The following is an 18982-nucleotide window of genomic DNA, read 5'->3' as shown; positions in this document are numbered from 1 at the left end:
TACAGTAAGGAAAGTTTCTGACCTGAAGATAAGTGGTTGTAAATAAAACTAATACATCTTGTAATTATTTCTTTTTTTAACCTGTTTTAAGATAGTATTATCTTCTAAAGAATATGACATGTTTTTACAGCTTCACCAAAAACATTATTTTGCATGGATTCAGTATTTTCTTGATTAAATATAATATAAATTATACAAGATTTTTATTTCCAAGGAAAAAGTCAGACACATTAAAAAAATAAAAATACTATCCTTTTCCATGCCCCCACTCACCACTACTCTGTCATTGTTCATGATCAAAAATCAAATCAGCTTTATCAGGCATAAACTAAATGCAAGACATTGCCCTGACTATGCTTCAATTTAAAAAAAAAAATCTTTCATTCTAAAAATCAGGGAGTAGAAGAGTGAAGGAGTTTATTTAGAATTTGGTGAATGGGGGCAGAGGAAATTCCTTTGTTTTTAATTACTCCCATGGCCTGTCTGTGCCAGGGAAGCTATCCAATGAGTACAAGATTGTTTACCCCATTGTGACTATATTAGTCTCTTCTTATGCTGCTAATAGAGACATCCTCAAGACTGGGTAATTTATTAAAAAAAAAGAGGTTTAATATACTCACAGTTCCACATGACTGAGGAGGCCTCACAATCATGGTGGAAGACAAAGGAGGAACAAAGGCACGTCTTACATTGCAAACTTTCCCACACCTTCCCGTCTTCTGAGCCCTCCAAGCCCCTAGGAAGTTCCAAACTTTCCCACATTTTGCTATCTTCTTCTGAGCCCTCCATACTATTGCAGCCTCTGCCTGCTACCCAATTCCAAAGTCATTTTCACATTTTTAGGTACCTTTACAGTAGTCCCCCACTCCAGGTACCAATTTACTGTATTTGTCTGTTCTTACACTGCTAATAAAGACACACTCAAGACTGGGTAATTTATAAAGAAAAAGATGCTTAATGGACTCACAGTTCCGCATGGCTGGGAAGGCCTCACAATCATGGCAGAAGGCAAAGGAGGAGCAAAGGCACATCTTACATGGCAGCAGGCAAGAGAGAGCTTATGCAGGGGAACTCTCATTTATAAAACCATCAGATCTCATGAGACTTATTCACTATCATGAGAACAGTATGGGGGAAACCACATCCATGATTCAATTATCTCCACCTGGCCCCACCCTTGACATGTGCGGATTATTACAATTCAAGTTGAGATTTGGGTGGGGACACAGCCAAACCATATCAGTTACTTAAAAAGTATACTTAATAGCGATACTTTAGGATCCTTAAAAGGAAAAATGGAGCATCTTCTAGTTGCAAAGTCCACCTCTCTTTTTGTCATTGTCCTGTGACTTTAACATCTCCCTTGGCTTCAACAATATGCTACAGTTGTGCAAACTCTAGGTGGGACTGCTTGCTCTGTGATTTTTTTCCCCCCATATATCTGACCAGTGAATTTTGAATACAACTTCAGCAATTTTGCCAATACTATGCTAAACTTTTTGCATAGATGTGTGCAGATAGCAACCTTTTGGTCCCTTCTTTGTCCCAGATTTGCAGCATGTTTAGCCCAGTCAGTGAAGGATGATGGAGTATCACAAGACATGGTTGGTACTCCTTATTGTGTGATGACTACAAAGGAGTGGAAATAAATGGGCTGAAGAATAAGATGTGAAAGAGTGCAATATAAGTTTTAGGTAAAGAATCGAGTTTAAGCTGAATGTTGATCTTCAAGGTCTTGGATGATGAACAGGAAAATATGCATTGAGATGACAGGAACTAGTGTTTGGTCACTAGTACCTAGAATATAGAAGACACTAAATAAACATTTCTGAATAAGTTTAAATGAGTAAGTAAAAGATATATAGGAAGATAGGAGAAATCATAAACTGTATTGTAAAAACTTTTCCTTGCTCCTCATGTAGAGAGATTCATGCTATAGAACAAATCAGGCAACAGAATAAAATAGAAAAGTCACCTTAGGGGATTATATGCAGGGTTAGTGCAACTGAAAACACTGACAGATACTAAAAGACAAAAATGTGTAGGTTTGGGGAGGACTAAAAAAATAGAGTTTACTTCTCTGGTATTAATGCCAATGATATTTATTTCTAAAAGGGTGAAGTGGAAAATAATTTCCTTATACTCAATACTGCCATTTACTTGGGTTGGTGCCTTATCTGTCACTTCAACACATCAATAAATATTTAAAGACTTTATAAGATATAATTCCGGATCCTAAGTTATATATATTCAATTAAAAACAAATGACATACACATAAAAACAATTAGTAAACACAGTAGTGTGTTCTGGGCCCATAGTAGGCATTAGTTAATTATTTACTGAATTAATTGACTATATAATAGCCAAAATTATAGTAATTCTGATATCTTCAGATTACTTTTTTTTCTGAATGACCTCTAGGAAGCTGGAAATAAGTCAAAAAATTTTTAAGCATAAGAGCAGCCATCACAAAACTCTTTTACACTTGACTTCATAGGCTCTCACTCAGGCTTGGAGACTTTCTTAACATGGAGTTCTTACAAACATTATTACTGGGTTTTTCATTCCATTGTAGGTGTCCAAAACAAATGGTACAGTGAAGATGTCACTATAAGCAGGCCTAATGACCAAGAAGAAATAACAGCTCAAATCCTGACCAAAAAACTAGACAACAAAGAACATTCCACCCTATAGTAATCATAATTCCTATCATTATGATCTTGAGTGATCAGGATGTAATAAGTATTCAATAAGTGTTCATTTCACTATTATTATCCAAAAAGTTGCTTTTTCCCCATTATATCCCCTGTTTTGGAAAACAAAGAAGCAAATAAAATATTTTTAAAGAAAAAGCTTGCACTAAAGGCATTGATTTTACCCCTATTAAAAGACAAACTTGGGCATATTAAAAGTTTAACAAGTTTATTCAAGCATTCAGCCACATCAGTTGGGTGCCCTAGGACCACAAGCAGTTCAATCAGTGCTCCTCTAGGCAGGGAGGAAACTTTTTTTTTTTGAGACGGAGTCTCGTTCTGTCGTCGCCCAGGCTGGAGCACAGTGGCGCGATCTCGGCTCACTGCAAGCTCCGCCTCCCAGGTTCACGCCATTCTCCTGCCTCAGCCTCCCCAGTAGCTGGGACTACAGGCACCCGCCACCCCGCCTGGCTAATTTTTTGTATTTTTAGTAGAGACAGGGTTTCACCGTGTTAGCCAGGATGGTCTCGATCTCCTGACCTCATGATCTGCCCGTCTCGGCCTCCCAAAGTGCTGGGATTACAGGCGTGAGCCACCGCGCCCAGCCAGGAAAGTTTTATAACGTATTCTCAGCCTAAGAAATAGATATTAGACTGGTTAAAGTGGAGACTCCCTAGTTAGATGTTAGTTGGTGGCTTCTGATTGGTAAAGTCTCTAGTTACGGATTAGAAGTTTCATTTTACTGTTTACTACACTGAATTGGGTTTTGGTTTGCTTAGGTAGGAACCCAAAGCACTGACACTGTCTCAGCCTAATGGCCTCCCAATTTATTACCATTCCTTCAAAAATGATTTTTAAATATTTAAATGATTCTTAAATAGGTACAATTACTAGCTAAAATTCTCTGGAAAATTTAGTTTAAATGACTCATTCTCCAAGGTTGCCAAATAAAAAATAGCAAGCAATAGGGCTGGGCATGGTGGCTCATACCTGTAATCCCAGAACTTTGGAAGGCCAAGGCGGGTGGATCACAAGGTCAGGAGTTCGAGACCAGCCTGGCCAACATGGTGAAACCCTGTCTCTACTAAAAATACAAAAATTAGCTGTGTGTGGTGGCTTATGCCTGTAGTCCCAGCTACTTGGGAGGCCGAGGCAGGAAAGTTGCTTGAACCCAGGAGGTGGAGGTTGCAGTGAGCCAAGATCACGCCATTACACTCTAGCCTGGGCGACAGAGCAAGAGCCCATCTCAAAAAAAAAAAAAAAAAAAGCAAGCAATCGCTAGTGCAGTACAAACACTTCACACAAGACAGCTTGTGTGGAAGAGCTAATTAAGTGACTTACATTTCACACTTACCAAACTCCATTTATCATCAAGTTTCTATTTCTCCTGAGAACACAGACAAAAGAAAATTCATCACTAGGTACTGAATTCGTGCTGTGCCAGTGGAGGAAGGCTAGTTAGAACTGGCAAATCACTTGAATTTGTGTTCTATACACCTAGGTTGAGTCTCTGCCATATTCTTGCAGTAGTTAATTTTTGACTGTTTTCCTTATGATTCTTGTTTATGGCAGGCAGCATTTCCAAAGTGGTTCCAGGAAGAAATCCTATCCTAAATCTCCAGAACCTGTGAACAGGATGAGACATCACCATCATGATTTATGTTTTAGTCAGTGAGATTATCTGGAGAGTCCACACACTGGAGCTGACTTGAAGATGAAAGGGGCCATCTAGGAGGGCATACAGGTCACCTTAAGAAACTGGGAGAGGCTCCTGGCCTATAGCCAGCAAGCAAACAGGAATTTTAATTCTATGACCCCATTGAACTGAATTCTGGCAATAACCCAAATGAGCTAGGCAGATTTCTCCACAGAGCCTCAGATAAGTACTCAGCCCAGCAGCCTCTTGATTTCAGCTTGGTGATGCCCGAGGCAGTGAACCCAGCCACGCCATGCCAGACTTCCGACCCACAGAATAGTGAGATTATAAATGGGTGTTGTTTCAACCTACTTTGTGATAATTTGTTATGCAGCAATAAAAAACTAATATATTATGTCTCAATTAATGAAGTCAAAAATCCAGGAACTTTTCACCTATAATACCCGAGTTTCGGGAACCATGTCTAAGCATAAACCAAGAGTGAATTCTAAATTTATGGGAGGGAATAGCATTATTAATATCTTACTAAAGCAATACTAAAAATAATTATCCTACTATTAAAAACGCATTTCTGGGTCTAAGACTACCAGAAATTATAGGAGCAGGCTTTTCTTTTTTAAAATAAGGGGCTAAAAAGAGGGAATGTGATTGATTACTTGAAGGGAGATATGTCTATAGTAATGAATAGAAAGGAACATATTACAATTGTCAACAGGAAGAACTACAATTAAATGTGAATTATTTGGTTCAAAGAACAGCTATAATAGATTCTTGTGGCTGAATATCTGACTGGCAAACTTCCCGCAAGCTTCCAGTAACTGACCCTTTGTCCCCAAGCTGTGCTGTCGAAATTAAATAGAGAGCCTCTAATGACCTTTTAATGTTTATTTGGAGACAAAGCATAAACAAATAGACTTCTTCCAAAGTGTCACACAGTGTAAAATATTTTCCAATTTGGTTAAGACAGTTTTTTTCACAATAAAAGGCAAGATGCAAAAAGCAGTTTGCATATTGCAATATGTATAAAAGGAATTTCAAATGTTAAAATGCCTAGACATGTTGTACCTTCAGATCAATAATTTTAAAAGCAATTTTAACCCCCCAAAAAAATTTGCTTAGAAAAATTAGTTACAAAGCTTAGGCAATGTAGGTCTTGGTCTTGGTCTTAGGTATTGGTTTATGGCAATGTTCTTCCTATTTTAGGAAATGATTAATACAGGAGCATTTCAATGCAATAAAAGCATTTTGACAAAGCCTGCTATAGTTTATCAAAATAGGACGTGATGTATGCCAAAGTGTATTTACATTCAGAAAACATAAATACACATTTTATTTAAATGAAGCCTTAAGAATTTGAGGGTTAACTTTTAACTTTGACCTACGTAAGATGTGTACCAATAGGACATGGTAAAGCACGGAGTAAAGTCTCCAAATACTATCAAATTCATCTCTCAGAAATAAAAGTGTGTTCAGACTCTTAAGAAAGTTTACCCTGGGGCTCAGACAAGTCTCTGTGAGATTGATTGGTCCAGGGTTCTGGTGGGACCAGAGTGGAATTGTACCTTTGTACTGTAGACTTTGCAGCTGCAGTTGTGTACCTAACTGAAATTGCACTCTTGTTGTCCTCTTATCAGTCATATGGACTGAATGACTCTCTGCTTTTAATCTCAGTGGTCTTTGATGCAACAATTTTGCTGTTGTTAAGGCATATATTTATTAAGACTCTTTCTGCGCGTTCCTTGCTATGGGTTTAGGGACAGAGTTCACACCAGTGTCTTGCCCTTTTCCCATGCCTACCTGTGTCCATGAAGTCTCTCCCAATCTTTTCCTGTTTTGCTTTAACAAATTGGGAAATGGCAACAAACAACTAGAAGGTGAAAACAAATAGGAAAAATGAGGGTATACCCACAGTTTTGCTGCTCCACACAGGCTGCAAATAAGGACACTTTATTTTTCTAACTTCTAGCTTAGCCCTCCCACCAGGGTGGGGGATGGGCAGGGCTGTTCAGCCTCCCAAAGTGCTGGGATTACAGGCATGAGCCACTGCACCCAGTCAACTATTTTATTAATAGGTACTTTGTTTCCATATAATAATAATGGCATATTTCTCAGTCATTTTTTTAGTGAACAATTTTATCTTCTTTGGGAATTCGGGTTTATACAATTCAGGGAAATTGGCATTCCCAATGTATTGGTATATGGTAGTGACTAGGAGGAAACGCTCATCATAGAAACTCCTTGATCAATCCAGAGAATGGTGGCTCTTATTTCCAACACCTGCTCACTCTGCCCAAACTCAGCCACCAGGACCATTGCCAAGTGGCTATGCTACCTGGCCCCAGCACTCAGGCTTAATCTACATAGCCACCACCGCAGAGGTCCTGCCACCACCATGTATGACCTGGAAACAGAGCTTTCTACCTTTCTGCCTCATGGTATCAGAAATCCCACTGCCTCTGGGATTGGGCAGCTCTCTTAACCTTCAACCTTAGAGCCTCTTCAACACAGGTTATCCAGGGGCCCAGAGCAGCCTATCTCATCAAAAGACACCAGTGTGTTGGTTAATAATGCAGATGCCTGGTCCCTGCCCCGACCCACAGAATCAGAATCAGTGGAGTTGTGCCCCAGGAATTTCCACTTCACTAAGTTCATCAGTAGATTCCTGTGCATTTCAAACTTAAGAAACACCAGGCCTTAGACTTTTGAAAAACCACATCTTTAAATTCCGTAGCAGTGAAAGTCCAGAGTTCTCGCACGAGCTCTGCTCTTGTCTTGAAGAAGGGAAAGAAAAATATATCTCACTTTTACCAATGAGCTTACAACTGAGGAAACAAGACAAAATTTGTTCCTCAGTCAGGTTACTCAGCCCCACAAATGTTGAATAGAAATTGGTAAAGTATCAAAGATCACTAAGATGAAAGAAGGCAACACACACACACACACACACCCACACACACCCACACACACCCACACCCACAATGATGAGCAGTTTTTATTCAAATGGAAGAGCCTTGGTTGTGGAGGGGCTTGCCAAAGGCCAGAATCTAAGTGGGTCCTGCCAAATGGCTACATGATATTGCCCATGTATAGATCCCACTGGGCTATATACAGCCTTCAGTTGGATAACACAAGAAATCAGTTCAAACCAAATTTACTTTCTTTCCATCTTTTCTTTTCCAGATTGCTATTTTCTTCACTGATATTTTTAAGAAAGTTTTAAGCAACTATTAATGGGCATTCACTAGAATACAAACATTCAATGTTAAGTATCTGCACTAGTGAGGGATTAAAAAACACAGGGATTATTTAAATTCAAAAGTAATTTAAAAACCACACACATTGCATGCATCAACAACTCTAGCTTTGATTTAGTGCTGTTAAAAGAAATTAAAAAGAATTAATTTAGCTTTATTAATCTTACTTTAAGGAAAAAAATATATAAACACACACACACATACTTTGAAGTCTCAAATATCCAGATTGATTAGTTATAAACTCAAATTTTTCCAGAGCTAAGAAAGGTATAAGTGAAAAAATGTCTTAATTAACTGGTTTATTTTAATATTTCAGCTTAAGTTTGTATTCTATTCCATTACATAATATGTCTGTGTTTTAGTATAAAAATCATGGAAGAATACTTCAGTAAGATGCACTATATTTCTATGACGCCTTCGCAGACAGTTCTCTGACATATATCTGATAAGGAAGCCTCACATAATGAAAATAACAGGGCTAACGGCCAGCCCTCCACTTCAACTTTGGAGGCATCCCTACAACAGGCAAACATTCAATGTGATGTGGTCATTAATTTCTCTAATTATAATGTTATTAAATTATAATGATAATGTCATCCCTAGAAATGATGGCTTCTGATAGAGTTGTCTTCTTTCTCTTTGCAGGGAACATTCCAATATCTATCTTCAAAATGGCCCAGATAGAATTGGGAGACTATATAAGAAGGCCCTTTATCTTCAGTACACAGATGAAACCTTTAGGACGACTATAGAAAAACCAGTCTGGCTTGGGTTTTTAGGCCCTATTATCAAAGCTGAAACTGGAGATAAAGTTTATGTACACTTAAAAAACTTTGCCTCTAGGCCCTACACCTTTCATTCACATGGAATAACTTACTATAAGGAACATGAGGGTAAGTTTAGCTCATGTAGCTGGAATTTCCTCTTACTTTTCAGTAGAAGTGACTTTTAGCTTCTACAATTGTGGACTTCTCTCCTGGATAAGACCTATAACTGCCATTCAGTTCTTAACTATTTTATTTTATTTCATTTTATTATTTTATTTTATTTATTTGAGATGGAGTCTCACTCTGTCGTCCAGGCTGGAGTGCAGTGGGGTGATCTCGGCTCACGGCAAGCTCTGAGTCCGGAGTTCATGCCATTCTCCTGCCTCAGCCTCCCAAGTAGCTGGGACTACAGGCACCCACCACCACGCCTGGCTAATTTTTTTTTTTTTTTTTTTTTTGCATTTTTAGTAGAGACGGGGTTTCACCATGTTAGCCAGGATGGTCTTGATCTCCTGACCTCGTGATCTGCCTGCCTCAGCCTCCCAAAGTGCTGGGATTACAGGCATGAGCCACTGCACCCAGTCAACTATTTTATTAATAGGTACTTTGTTTCCATATAATAATAATGGCATATTTCTCTTGGTTGCACTCATTTGTGGAAAGTGTGAATGTGAGAGAATTTCTAGGTGGACTCAGTGAGAGTCAGAGAGAGCTGGAGCTTCTTCCCCTGTGCCCAATCCTTTCTGGCCAAATAGTCAGTATAAGAGAAATGGACAATGTGCTTTAGAGCCTAGAAGAGGCAAAAATCCAGAGGGAAGAGAAAGAAGGACTCAAGATGTGAATTGCCTTATCTCTGAAGTTCCTACATGTAAACATACTGTGGCTGTTGTTACCTCCTATCCTAACTTTAGATAAACTCTGCCCCAGCTAAGGTGGCATAAGTAGTCTCATATGTCAGTCAAATTGTACATGTGCCTGGATGACTCTAGTCACATATGAGACACAATTAACTGAAAAAGTCATTTGAATGTAGAACTTAGAAAACTTGAAAATATTACCTGAAAAACAAAGATAAGGTTTGGTGCCAGTGATCTTATTCTTAGTCCTTAACAATGATGGTAAAAAAGGTGGTATTTTGTAGTGATGAAAAGCAAGGTGAAATTAATAGACCAAGGTCTGAGCCCCAGCCTTACCTTTTACTGGTTGAGTGACCTTGGACAAATTGCTAAAATTCTTTCAGCTTCAGTTTCCTCACCTATAAAATAGAGACAATGAGAATACATAGTAATACCTCAATAAATATCAGCTGTTGTCATAAGCAAAAATGCTGAAGTCATGCTACAGTTCATTGAAATTATAATGATCAAGTAGGGAAATTAATTTAAAATTAGATTTGATTCAGTATTTGTTGTCTTTTTAAAAGAGATATTGTTTTAGAAGGTGAATGTGTTGACTTTTCTTGTTTTTGTTGTTGTTTAGGGATAATTACATTCATAGCATAAAAGGCTGACTGTCATCCTATTTCTTTTTAATAATTTCATGGTTTATTAGGGAATTACCATTCATTTTAAAGTTATGGTAATGGTACTGTGGTTTTATTAAAAGAAAAAAAGAGTTCCTATCTTTTAGAGATACATACTCCAGTATTTATAAATGGAATATGATGTCTGAGATTTGCTTTAAAATAATTTGATGATACTGGGGATAAGAGTATGTGAGGGTACAGATGAAACAAGATTGGCCTTGAGTCGATCACTGTTAAAGCTGGTTTGATGGGTACACGGAGGTTCAGCATTTTCTTCTCTCAACTTTTGTGTATGTTTGGAAATTTCCAAAATTAAGAGTATAAATTTTTTTAATTTTATGGCTAATTCATGGGCAAAATTCTGAGATCACATAAGAAGTTTTGAATTTAGAAGAGGGTAGCCATTTTTCTCAGACTTCCATACCATGACCCGAGTTCTTTACATTGCAAACAAAAAGTCATTTTGCTTTCTGAAAACCCAGTCAGATACTAAAAAAAATTAAAAATGTCTGTGAAGCTTCTAAACACCCTAGCCATTAGCCTTTCATTTTCCTATGTCCAAATAGGATATCACATCCCCAAGGATCACACAGTAGATGCTTAATAAATGTTTGCTGAATGAATTAATGGATTATCTGTTCTCTCATTTAAGTTCAAACACATTCACTTTGTACCTTCATTGCATGTTGCTTCCTAGGGGCCATCTACCCTGATAACACCACAGATTTTCAAAAAGCAGATGACAAAGTATATCCAGGACAGCAGTATACATACTTGTTGCTTGCCACCGAAGAACAAAGTCCTGGTGAAGGAGATAGCAATTGTGTGACTAGGATTTACCATTCCCACATTGATGCTCCAAAAGATATTGCCTCAGGACTCATCGGACCTTTAATAATCTGTAAAAAAGGTACATCTTTTTTACATTATTTTTTACATTATTAAAGACAGGGGCAGGGCAGTTTGTCTTTTAAAAATAAGTCAAGTCTTCTGTGTTGAGATTGAGTAGGTAAGGTAGAGAGGTGGTGACTAGAAAAAAAGGCAGGGAAGAGCCAGGCAGGACTAGCAGAAGAAGGGATAAATGGAACAAGCATTCATATGGGGAAAATGCCAATGAAGCTAAGCTGAAAGAAATATATTCTCCCAGGGATCAGTTTGCTGTATCTAACTTCCAACAGTGGTGCTGAAGAGACATATGACTTTACCAAATGTGACTACCAAAAAGGCACTTCACGGTGATAGATCTGTAGTTACTCATACTATATTGGTAAACATAATATCATAGTATTTATTTCTAACATCATGAAAAAAACAATGTAGCTCAAGAGCCTGAAATACAATCCTAACTTGAACAACAGTTACCTATAAAGACTTGTCTCAGTTTGTGGCTATATGCACCACAAAACAGACACACAAGTTTGAATTCCAATCTTCCCATTTGCCAAAAAGCATTTAATAGTTATGTGGTCAGCGGATATCCAGATATAGGAATGTCTTCCAAGCACCAGATACTGATCATAAAAATTCCCTGAGTGTTTCTATGTCTGTAAAACAGGAGTGACTGGTCCAGACTTATGATTTATTAGAAAAAAATAAATATTAAAATTTTTTAAAACTATAAATCACCTGAAAACATAAGTCAAAATACATGCTAAAAGTTTAATCTTACTAAAATAGTAATTTTAACTCCAGATTCTCTAGATAAAGAAAAAGAAAAAAATATTGACCGAGAATTTGTGGTGATGTTTTCTGTGGTGGATGAAAATTTCAGCTGGTACCTAGAAGACAACATTCAAGCCTACTGCTTAGAACCAGAGAAAGTTGACAAAGACAACGAAGACTTCCAGGAGAGTAACAGAATGCATTGTAAGATTATAGAAGACATGTTAACTTTACTTTTTTTCCCCTTAATCCATTAATTCTGCTAAGCTTATTCCCTCACATAAGTAAGTACTGCGTGTCTAGTCTGTGGTCCTTATAACAAAGCATATTGGATGTGCAATTTGATATTCAGCCAAGTAAGTCAAAATAAAAATTCTAAGCCAGGTAAAGCCAGAGGCACCAAACTTGTTTCCCAAACTGGTAAGGATAAAACATCAATTATGGTTTAATGCATATGTATGTGACATTAATACATTTATTTATCCACTAGACTCATTCTAAAAATTATTTGAGGCAGTTCCAAATTATTGAACTAAATACTTAAAACTATATTATATTTTAAAGCATCTAACTATATTTAAGAAAATAGTTCAAACCATGAGTTCTGAAAGGTATTCATTCTACATACTATGTTGCCCTCACTGGGCCCCCTAGTCTGCATCATTCTTTTCTACATTTCAGTTCACTTTACTTTTCTAGAAATGCTTTTTTTTTACAGTTTAGACTTTTTCTTAATTCTCAGACACAAAATAATGAGCTTAGTAAGATTATCTATTTCTCATAATTTGCATGAGAAACAGAATCCCTTAACAACAACTAGACGAATAAGTAGAGATTTTTGTTTGTTTGTGTTTAACTTCTTCAAAATAACCTGTACTCAGAAACCAAGAGCACAAAAATAACTATACTACCAAAGTAGAAAAAGAAACTAATTAACAAAGTACAGATTTTGTTTCTAACTTTTACTTTTATCTGGGTGGAAGGTCCTCTTTCCATACTTTAATCCTATCTCTGTTGTGTACCAACAAAAATAGTTGCTATAAAAAGATACTCAAAATTCTAGCCTGAGCAGGTTTGATTTGGTACCAGTGTCACATGTGGTAAACTCAGGATTCTTCCCAGAACTAATTTCCACTTTGGAAATGTTTAGGGCCACCCAGTTTGAACAATGACCATAAGTTTCTTCTGAGTGTTTCAGGCCACCTTGCATATGAACTTTTAGGTCTTTGTGGCTCTGTCCCTGCTGTCCTTCTTTATTTTTTCCCTCCTTCATATCTCTTCCAATCTTAAAAATTTTGTCTGGCAATCTTTTAAAAAAGCTATTCTTATGTTCTTTTTACAAAAGAAATTTATGGTAGAAAATTGGAAAATTTCTGATAAGCAAAAACATCCATACTACTACTCTACCAACATGATTAATAACTCATTGAATACTAATCTTCAATCTTTTTTCTATTAATTCTATGTGTGTGTTTTGTTTATATGTGTGTATATATGCACACATCTGTATTTACACACACATACACACAATGTGTATAGTTTATAACAAAGACAGCAAGTAGGTTTTATCTTCAGTATTGTGTTCATCTGTTACTATGGTATTGATAAGAATCCTCAGGCTGAATTCAGTTCCAAAATGAAAGAGTGCTGTGATTGATTAGCAATGTCTGACATGAGTATAGGAGGGAGGAATACCAGCATGTGTGCCAGATATTTTCCATTCCAAATTGATTCTATTTATATAGAGGTAACTCTCACTATCTCAAGCATTAATGATTATTAGTCACAAACTCTGCTCTTGACTTACAGCTGTGAATGGATACACTTTTGGAAGTCTCCCAGGACTCTCCATGTGTGCTGAAGACAGAGTAAAATGGTACCTTTTTGGTATGGGTAATGAAGTCGATGTGCACGCAGCTTTCTTTCACGGGCAAGTATTGACCAACAAGAACTACCGTATTGATACAATCAACCTCTTTCCTGCTACCCTGTTTGATGCTTATATGGTGGCCCAGAACCCTGGAGAATGGATGCTCAGCTGTCAGAATCTAAACCATCTGAAAGGTAGGATATCTTTATCTGAAATTAGCAGTCAGCTGAAAAAGGTGGTTACTGGGAATCAGAATATAAAAGCTAAATATCTTTGAAATAATCTGAGCGTTGAACTGGCATCTTAGTGTTATTCCTATGATAGTATATATAAAATATTATAATAAAAAAGACTGTAAGACAAGAATATTATAAAGTAATGAAATCTGAAAATATATTAGTTTTTGGAAAGAACAACTGGCCCTGAAAGTATAGTACTATATATACTTACTCAACTTTGTAAAATGTACAGTGTTGTAAAATCCAGAAAAATTGTATGTGGCAGTGGAAAGTACCCTGTTTTTCAACTTATTTCCATCAAGTATAATTAACTTTGTTCTTTATTTGAGCCTGGCCATCCCCTAGTTTAACTCGATAAATTCTTCCTTTATCTCTTTAACTTAGGCAATAAAAACATTCCTTGTTCTTGAAAAATATTAGTTTTTAATATTGGTCTACTGAATAAATTAAGTTTAACATAGGAGTTCGGATACTTTACTTTGACCTGCAAATATAATTGCTTTTATCAAATATGCTCTGGGCCACAGAAGGCCCAGCACAGCAGATGCACAACCATCTTGTACAAGAGAGCTATAATACATGCTCATTTGGTACCTCCTCCTCCACCCAATACAACCCCTTAAAATACATCAAAGCCTCTCTTCTCTGCATATCTACAGATTTGTTCTTTTTCTCTCATCAAAAGAACTACCAAGTGAAACCCCACAGAAACTGGTACCATATTTTAAAAACACATATGCTTAATATCTCTATGCTGTATGTACATAAAAAACAAAGTATGTCTGTTTTAAACTTGAGTTTTCCATCACGAATTTATTTACAGCTGTTTGCCCTCCTTTATAGTACTGTTTCTATCTGTCTATTCCTTCAATTTCTACTTGTCATCACCCGAGCAGTGTTTACAGGGCAATAGGAGAAACATTGGCTCCATTAATCAATGCCTCTTTCTGTTTCATTTCAGCTGGTTTGCAAGCTTTTTTCCAGGTCCAGGAGTGTAACAAGTCTTCATCAAAGGGTAATACCTATGGGAAGCATGTTAGACACTACTACATTGCCGCTGAGGAAATCATCTGGAATTATGCTCCCTCTGGTATAGACATCTTCACCAAAGAAAACTTAACAGCACCTGAAAGGTAATTCACAAAAAGAGTACTATTTCAAAATATGCTCTCCCCTACACAAAGGAACTACAAAAGGTTAATTCAGCAATTACAATTTTAATTGGTATCTGATATTGAGTAACTAGACTGCTAAATATTTATTAAGGTATTGGGTGTAAGAGTCTGAGTTTGAGAACTATGAGTTTTGAGTCCGTGAAAAAAATTGGGTTCAAAAGATATCAAATGCTTGACAAAGTCCTAAGAAAACACTGAATACAACTAGATAAATCAATTAATTTGCTTTCCATTTCAGAAAACATGACACTGTACAATTCAGCAGCATGAAGTACATTTACAGTGCTATATAGCCATCACAACTATCCACTTCCAGAACGTTTTTTTATCATCCCAAATAGAAACTCTGAACCCTTTAACAGTAACAACCTTCTTCCTCTCTTTCTCCACTCCCTGACAAGCTCGATTCTACTTTCTGTCTCTATGAGTTTTCCTATTCTAGGCAACTCATGCAAGTGGAATCATATGATCTTGGTTCCTTTGTGTCTTTTATATCACTTAGCATAATGTTTTAAGATTTGTTCATGTTGTAGCATGCATCAGAATTTCATTCCTCTTTAAGGCTGAATAATGCTTCATTGTATGTATATACCACATTCTGTTCATTCATTCATCTGTTGATAAACATTTGGGTTGTTTCCACCTTTTGGCTATTGTGACTAATGTTGCTATGAACAATTGTTATACAAATATCACTGTTCAAGACTCTGCTTTTAATTCTTTTGCATATCCAGCTAGAAGTGGAATCCCTGGATCATATGGTAATTCTATTTTTAATTTTTTGAGAAACCACATTACTGTTTTCCATAGTAACTGAACCATTTTACAGGATCATCAGCAATGTGCAGGGGTTCCAATTTCTTCACATTCTTATCAACACTTTCTCTCTTTTTTTTTTTTTAATAGCCATCCTAATGAGCATGAGTGATATTTCATAGTGGTTTTGATTTGCATTTCCTTAATGACTAGTAATGTTGAGGATCTTTTCATGTACTTTTTAGTCATTTGTGTATCTTCTTCAGAGAAATATCTATTTAAGTCCTTCAGCCATTTTTGAAGTGGGGTTTTTTGTTGTTGTTGACCTGTAGGAGTTCCTTATATATTCAGGGTATTAATTCCTTATCAGTTATTTGCAAATGTTTTCTGGCATTTTATGGGTTGTCTTTCACTTTCTTGATAGTGTCCTTTAATGTACACAAGCTACTCTTTGTACATGTCTGAATGACTTCCACGGCCTCCCAGCCATTCTTTCTGTTTGTCTTCCTTTCCTACTATCGATTTTTTACAAAGCAGTACTGTGATCTTTCAAAAACGTCAATGAGATGATGCCACTCCCCTGCTCCAAGTCTTTACTCATATATCACTTCCTCAGAGAATCCCTGTTTGCCATCCATATTAAAAATACCCTCCTTGGAAAGGTTAAGTAATTCATCCAACATCACACAATAAATGGATAGCTAGGCCTCGCTCAGCCCAGACCTGTGACTCCTGAAGCAGAGATGTCAGTCCCAGGCTACACTGACACCTACATGTGATTACTCCTAAAGCTGCATCTCCAATTCAGAAGGCTTTTGTGAATTTCAGATTTGCATTTCAAACTTTAGCTTAGTGACATCCCCACTTGGATGAGGCTGTTCAAACTTCTCTCCTCATCAAGTACTGCCTCATTTTATAGAAACTATCTCTGAAAGCTATCTACTTTCTTTGCCAATACCTATGAACTTATCTCTGCCTCTTACTGAGATTAGAAAAGCAGGCTCCTGACTGGTCTCCCTACTGCAATCTTCTATTTTCCAATGCATTCTCCAAACAGCTACCAGAGGGATCCTCCTAAAATGCTAATCCTGGATGCTTAAATCTTTCAAATGCTTCTCACTGCCCTGGGATGGGCTGAAACCTTAACTAGGTCCTCCTGCCTATCTCCCATCTATCTAAGCCTCATTCTTCACTCCTCTGCCCTGCCCTGCATGCTATGCTTCTGCCACATTTTCTAGAACATGGCACACTCGCTGTTTTCTCTAAGCCTTCTCATGGCAGTTTCTTCTTTGTATACACCAGCCCTAGTCTCCGCACTACACACACACTTCATCTTGCTAACTCTACTCCCCCTTTAGATAGTTTTAAGTAATCACTTCCTCTGGAACATCTTTGTGGCCTCTTCGCTGCACTTTTCCCCAACCTCAAAGAAATGCTCCATAACACCCTGTGTTTATTACACTGTATTATATTGATGGGTTCTGGACTGTCTTCTCTGCTAGATGTAAGGTTCATGTGGATAGGGATGAGTCCACCTTGCTTATGATTAAGTCATCAACACGTAGCAAGATTCCCAGCAAAGAGCAGGTGTTTGATGCAGTTGTCAAATGAAAGAAATGATGAATGAGGTGGCTTTGTGCAAGTCAAATAATTACCTTTCTGAAATTTAATTTCTTCATTTGCAAAATAGGGAGAATAATACCAACTTTGTGGTGATGTCACGTGAGTTTCAGCTAATAAACAAAAGCTCCTGGCCGGGTGCGGTGGCTCACACCTGTCATTCTAGCACTTTGGAAGGCCAAAGCGGGTGGATCACTTGAGGCCAGGAGTGCAAGACCAGCCTGGCCAACATCCCAAAGCCCCATCTCTATTAAAAACCAAAAAATTAGCTGGGCATGGTGGCATACGCCTGTAATCCCAGTTATTTAGGAGGTTGAGGTATGAGAATCACTTGAACCAGAGAGGCAGAGGTTGCAGTGAGCCAAGATCGCACCGCTGCACTCCAGCTTGGGCAAGAAAGGGAGACTCTGCTTAAAAAACAATAAATAAATAAATAAATAAATAAATAAATAAATAAATAAATGTTCCTGAGCAGCTGGCCAGTGCTAATACACAACAAAGAGTAGCCACTGTGGGCCAGGCGCAGTGGCTCATGCCTATAATCCCAGCACTTTGCAACGCCGAGGCAGGTGGATCACGAGGTCAGGTGATCGACACCATCCTGGCTAACACGGTGAAACCCCGTCTCTACTAAAAATACAAAAAAGTAGCTGGGCACGGTGTCACATGCCTGTAGTCCCAGCTACTCAGGAGGCTGAGGCAGGAGAATCACTTGAACCTGGGAGGCAGAGGTTGCAGTGAGCTGAGATAGTGCCACTGAACTCCAGGCTGGGCGACAGAGCAAGACTCCCTCTCAAAAAAAAAAAAAAAAAAAGAGTAGCCACTGTGTTTTTAAACATTTCACAATTTGATAAAAAGAGTCTATGGTAGAATCCTTTGTCAAGGGATTGACAGGGGCCCTTTTGAAAATTTTCTCTTCACTTGAAAAAATAAACATCCTCCATGATTCTCTACTTCTTAACTGACCATCCTTCTATGAGTGGCCTGGAACTGTCTGCTTTGTTTGAGTAACTGGTACGGATTGCTCTAAATCATGGATAATATTCATCTCTAAGCACTGGTCAGAATTTTTCTCTTAAATTAGCACCTTAAGTGAATACCTGCTTTCTGTTCTACTTCAACCCCAGCATTAAACATTTTTTTCCCCCGGCAGTGACTCAGCGGTGTTTTTTGAACAAGGGACCACAAGAATTGGAGGCTCTTATAAAAAGCTGGTTTATCGTGAGTACACAGATGCCTCCTTCACAAATCGAAAGGAGAGAGGCCCTGAAGAAGAGCATCTTGGCATCCTGGGTGAGTCCCTGCAGAATATTTATGGCTGGTATATGCTTCCCATGGGCTAAATCAACCTCAGAAAGAATAGTAACGTCAGGACCTACTGCATGATTTCTATGTGTAAAGTAGGTGTGTGGAAGATAAAACAATAAAATGCAGCAGCTAATTACTTTTCCAAATGTAAATTATCAATAGTAAATTCTCATCATTAAAAGCCCTACTGACGGCTGGGAGTGGTAGCTCACGCCTGTAATCTCAGCATTTTGGGAGGCCAAGGAGGGCAGATCACTTGGGTCAGGAGTTTGAGACCAGCTTGGACAACATGGCGAAACCCCATCTTTACTAAAAATACAAAAATTAGCAGGGCGTGGTGGCAGGTACCTGTAATCCCAGTATCTGGTGCCTCCATGCTGAGGCATGAGAATTACTTGAATCCGGGAGGCAGAGGTTGCAGTGAGTCAAGATCCTGCCACTGCACTCCAGCCTGG

The 18982-nt window shown here is 37.9% G+C and overlaps 1 protein-coding gene across 7 annotated transcripts in view; it reads left to right on the top strand.

Moving 5' to 3' along the window:
• CP (ceruloplasmin) overlaps positions 1–18982 on the top strand; it is a 59101-nt gene that overhangs the window by 1510 nt on the left and 38609 nt on the right. For all 7 annotated transcript variants that reach the window (XR_001443141.3, XR_001443140.3, XM_015131781.3 and 4 more), the window contains exons 2-7: positions 8251–8498; positions 10595–10807; positions 11590–11763; positions 13369–13623; positions 14630–14801; positions 18373–18512. Coding sequence is in view for 5 of the 7 variants with exons in the window: in XM_015131781.3 (XP_014987267.2) it covers positions 8251–8498; positions 10595–10807; positions 11590–11763; positions 13369–13623; positions 14630–14801; positions 18373–18512 (1202 nt within the window). In the remaining 2 variants the exon portion in view is untranslated. The remainder of the gene's footprint in view (positions 1–8250; positions 8499–10594; positions 10808–11589; positions 11764–13368; positions 13624–14629; positions 14802–18372; positions 18513–18982) is intronic.

The sequence above is a fragment of the Macaca mulatta genome, chromosome 2, assembly GCF_049350105.2.
Source record: "Macaca mulatta isolate MMU2019108-1 chromosome 2, T2T-MMU8v2.0, whole genome shotgun sequence".
NCBI classification, from domain to species: Eukaryota; Metazoa; Chordata; class Mammalia; order Primates; family Cercopithecidae; genus Macaca; species Macaca mulatta.
This window is presented reverse-complemented; position numbering and strand designations above follow the sequence as displayed.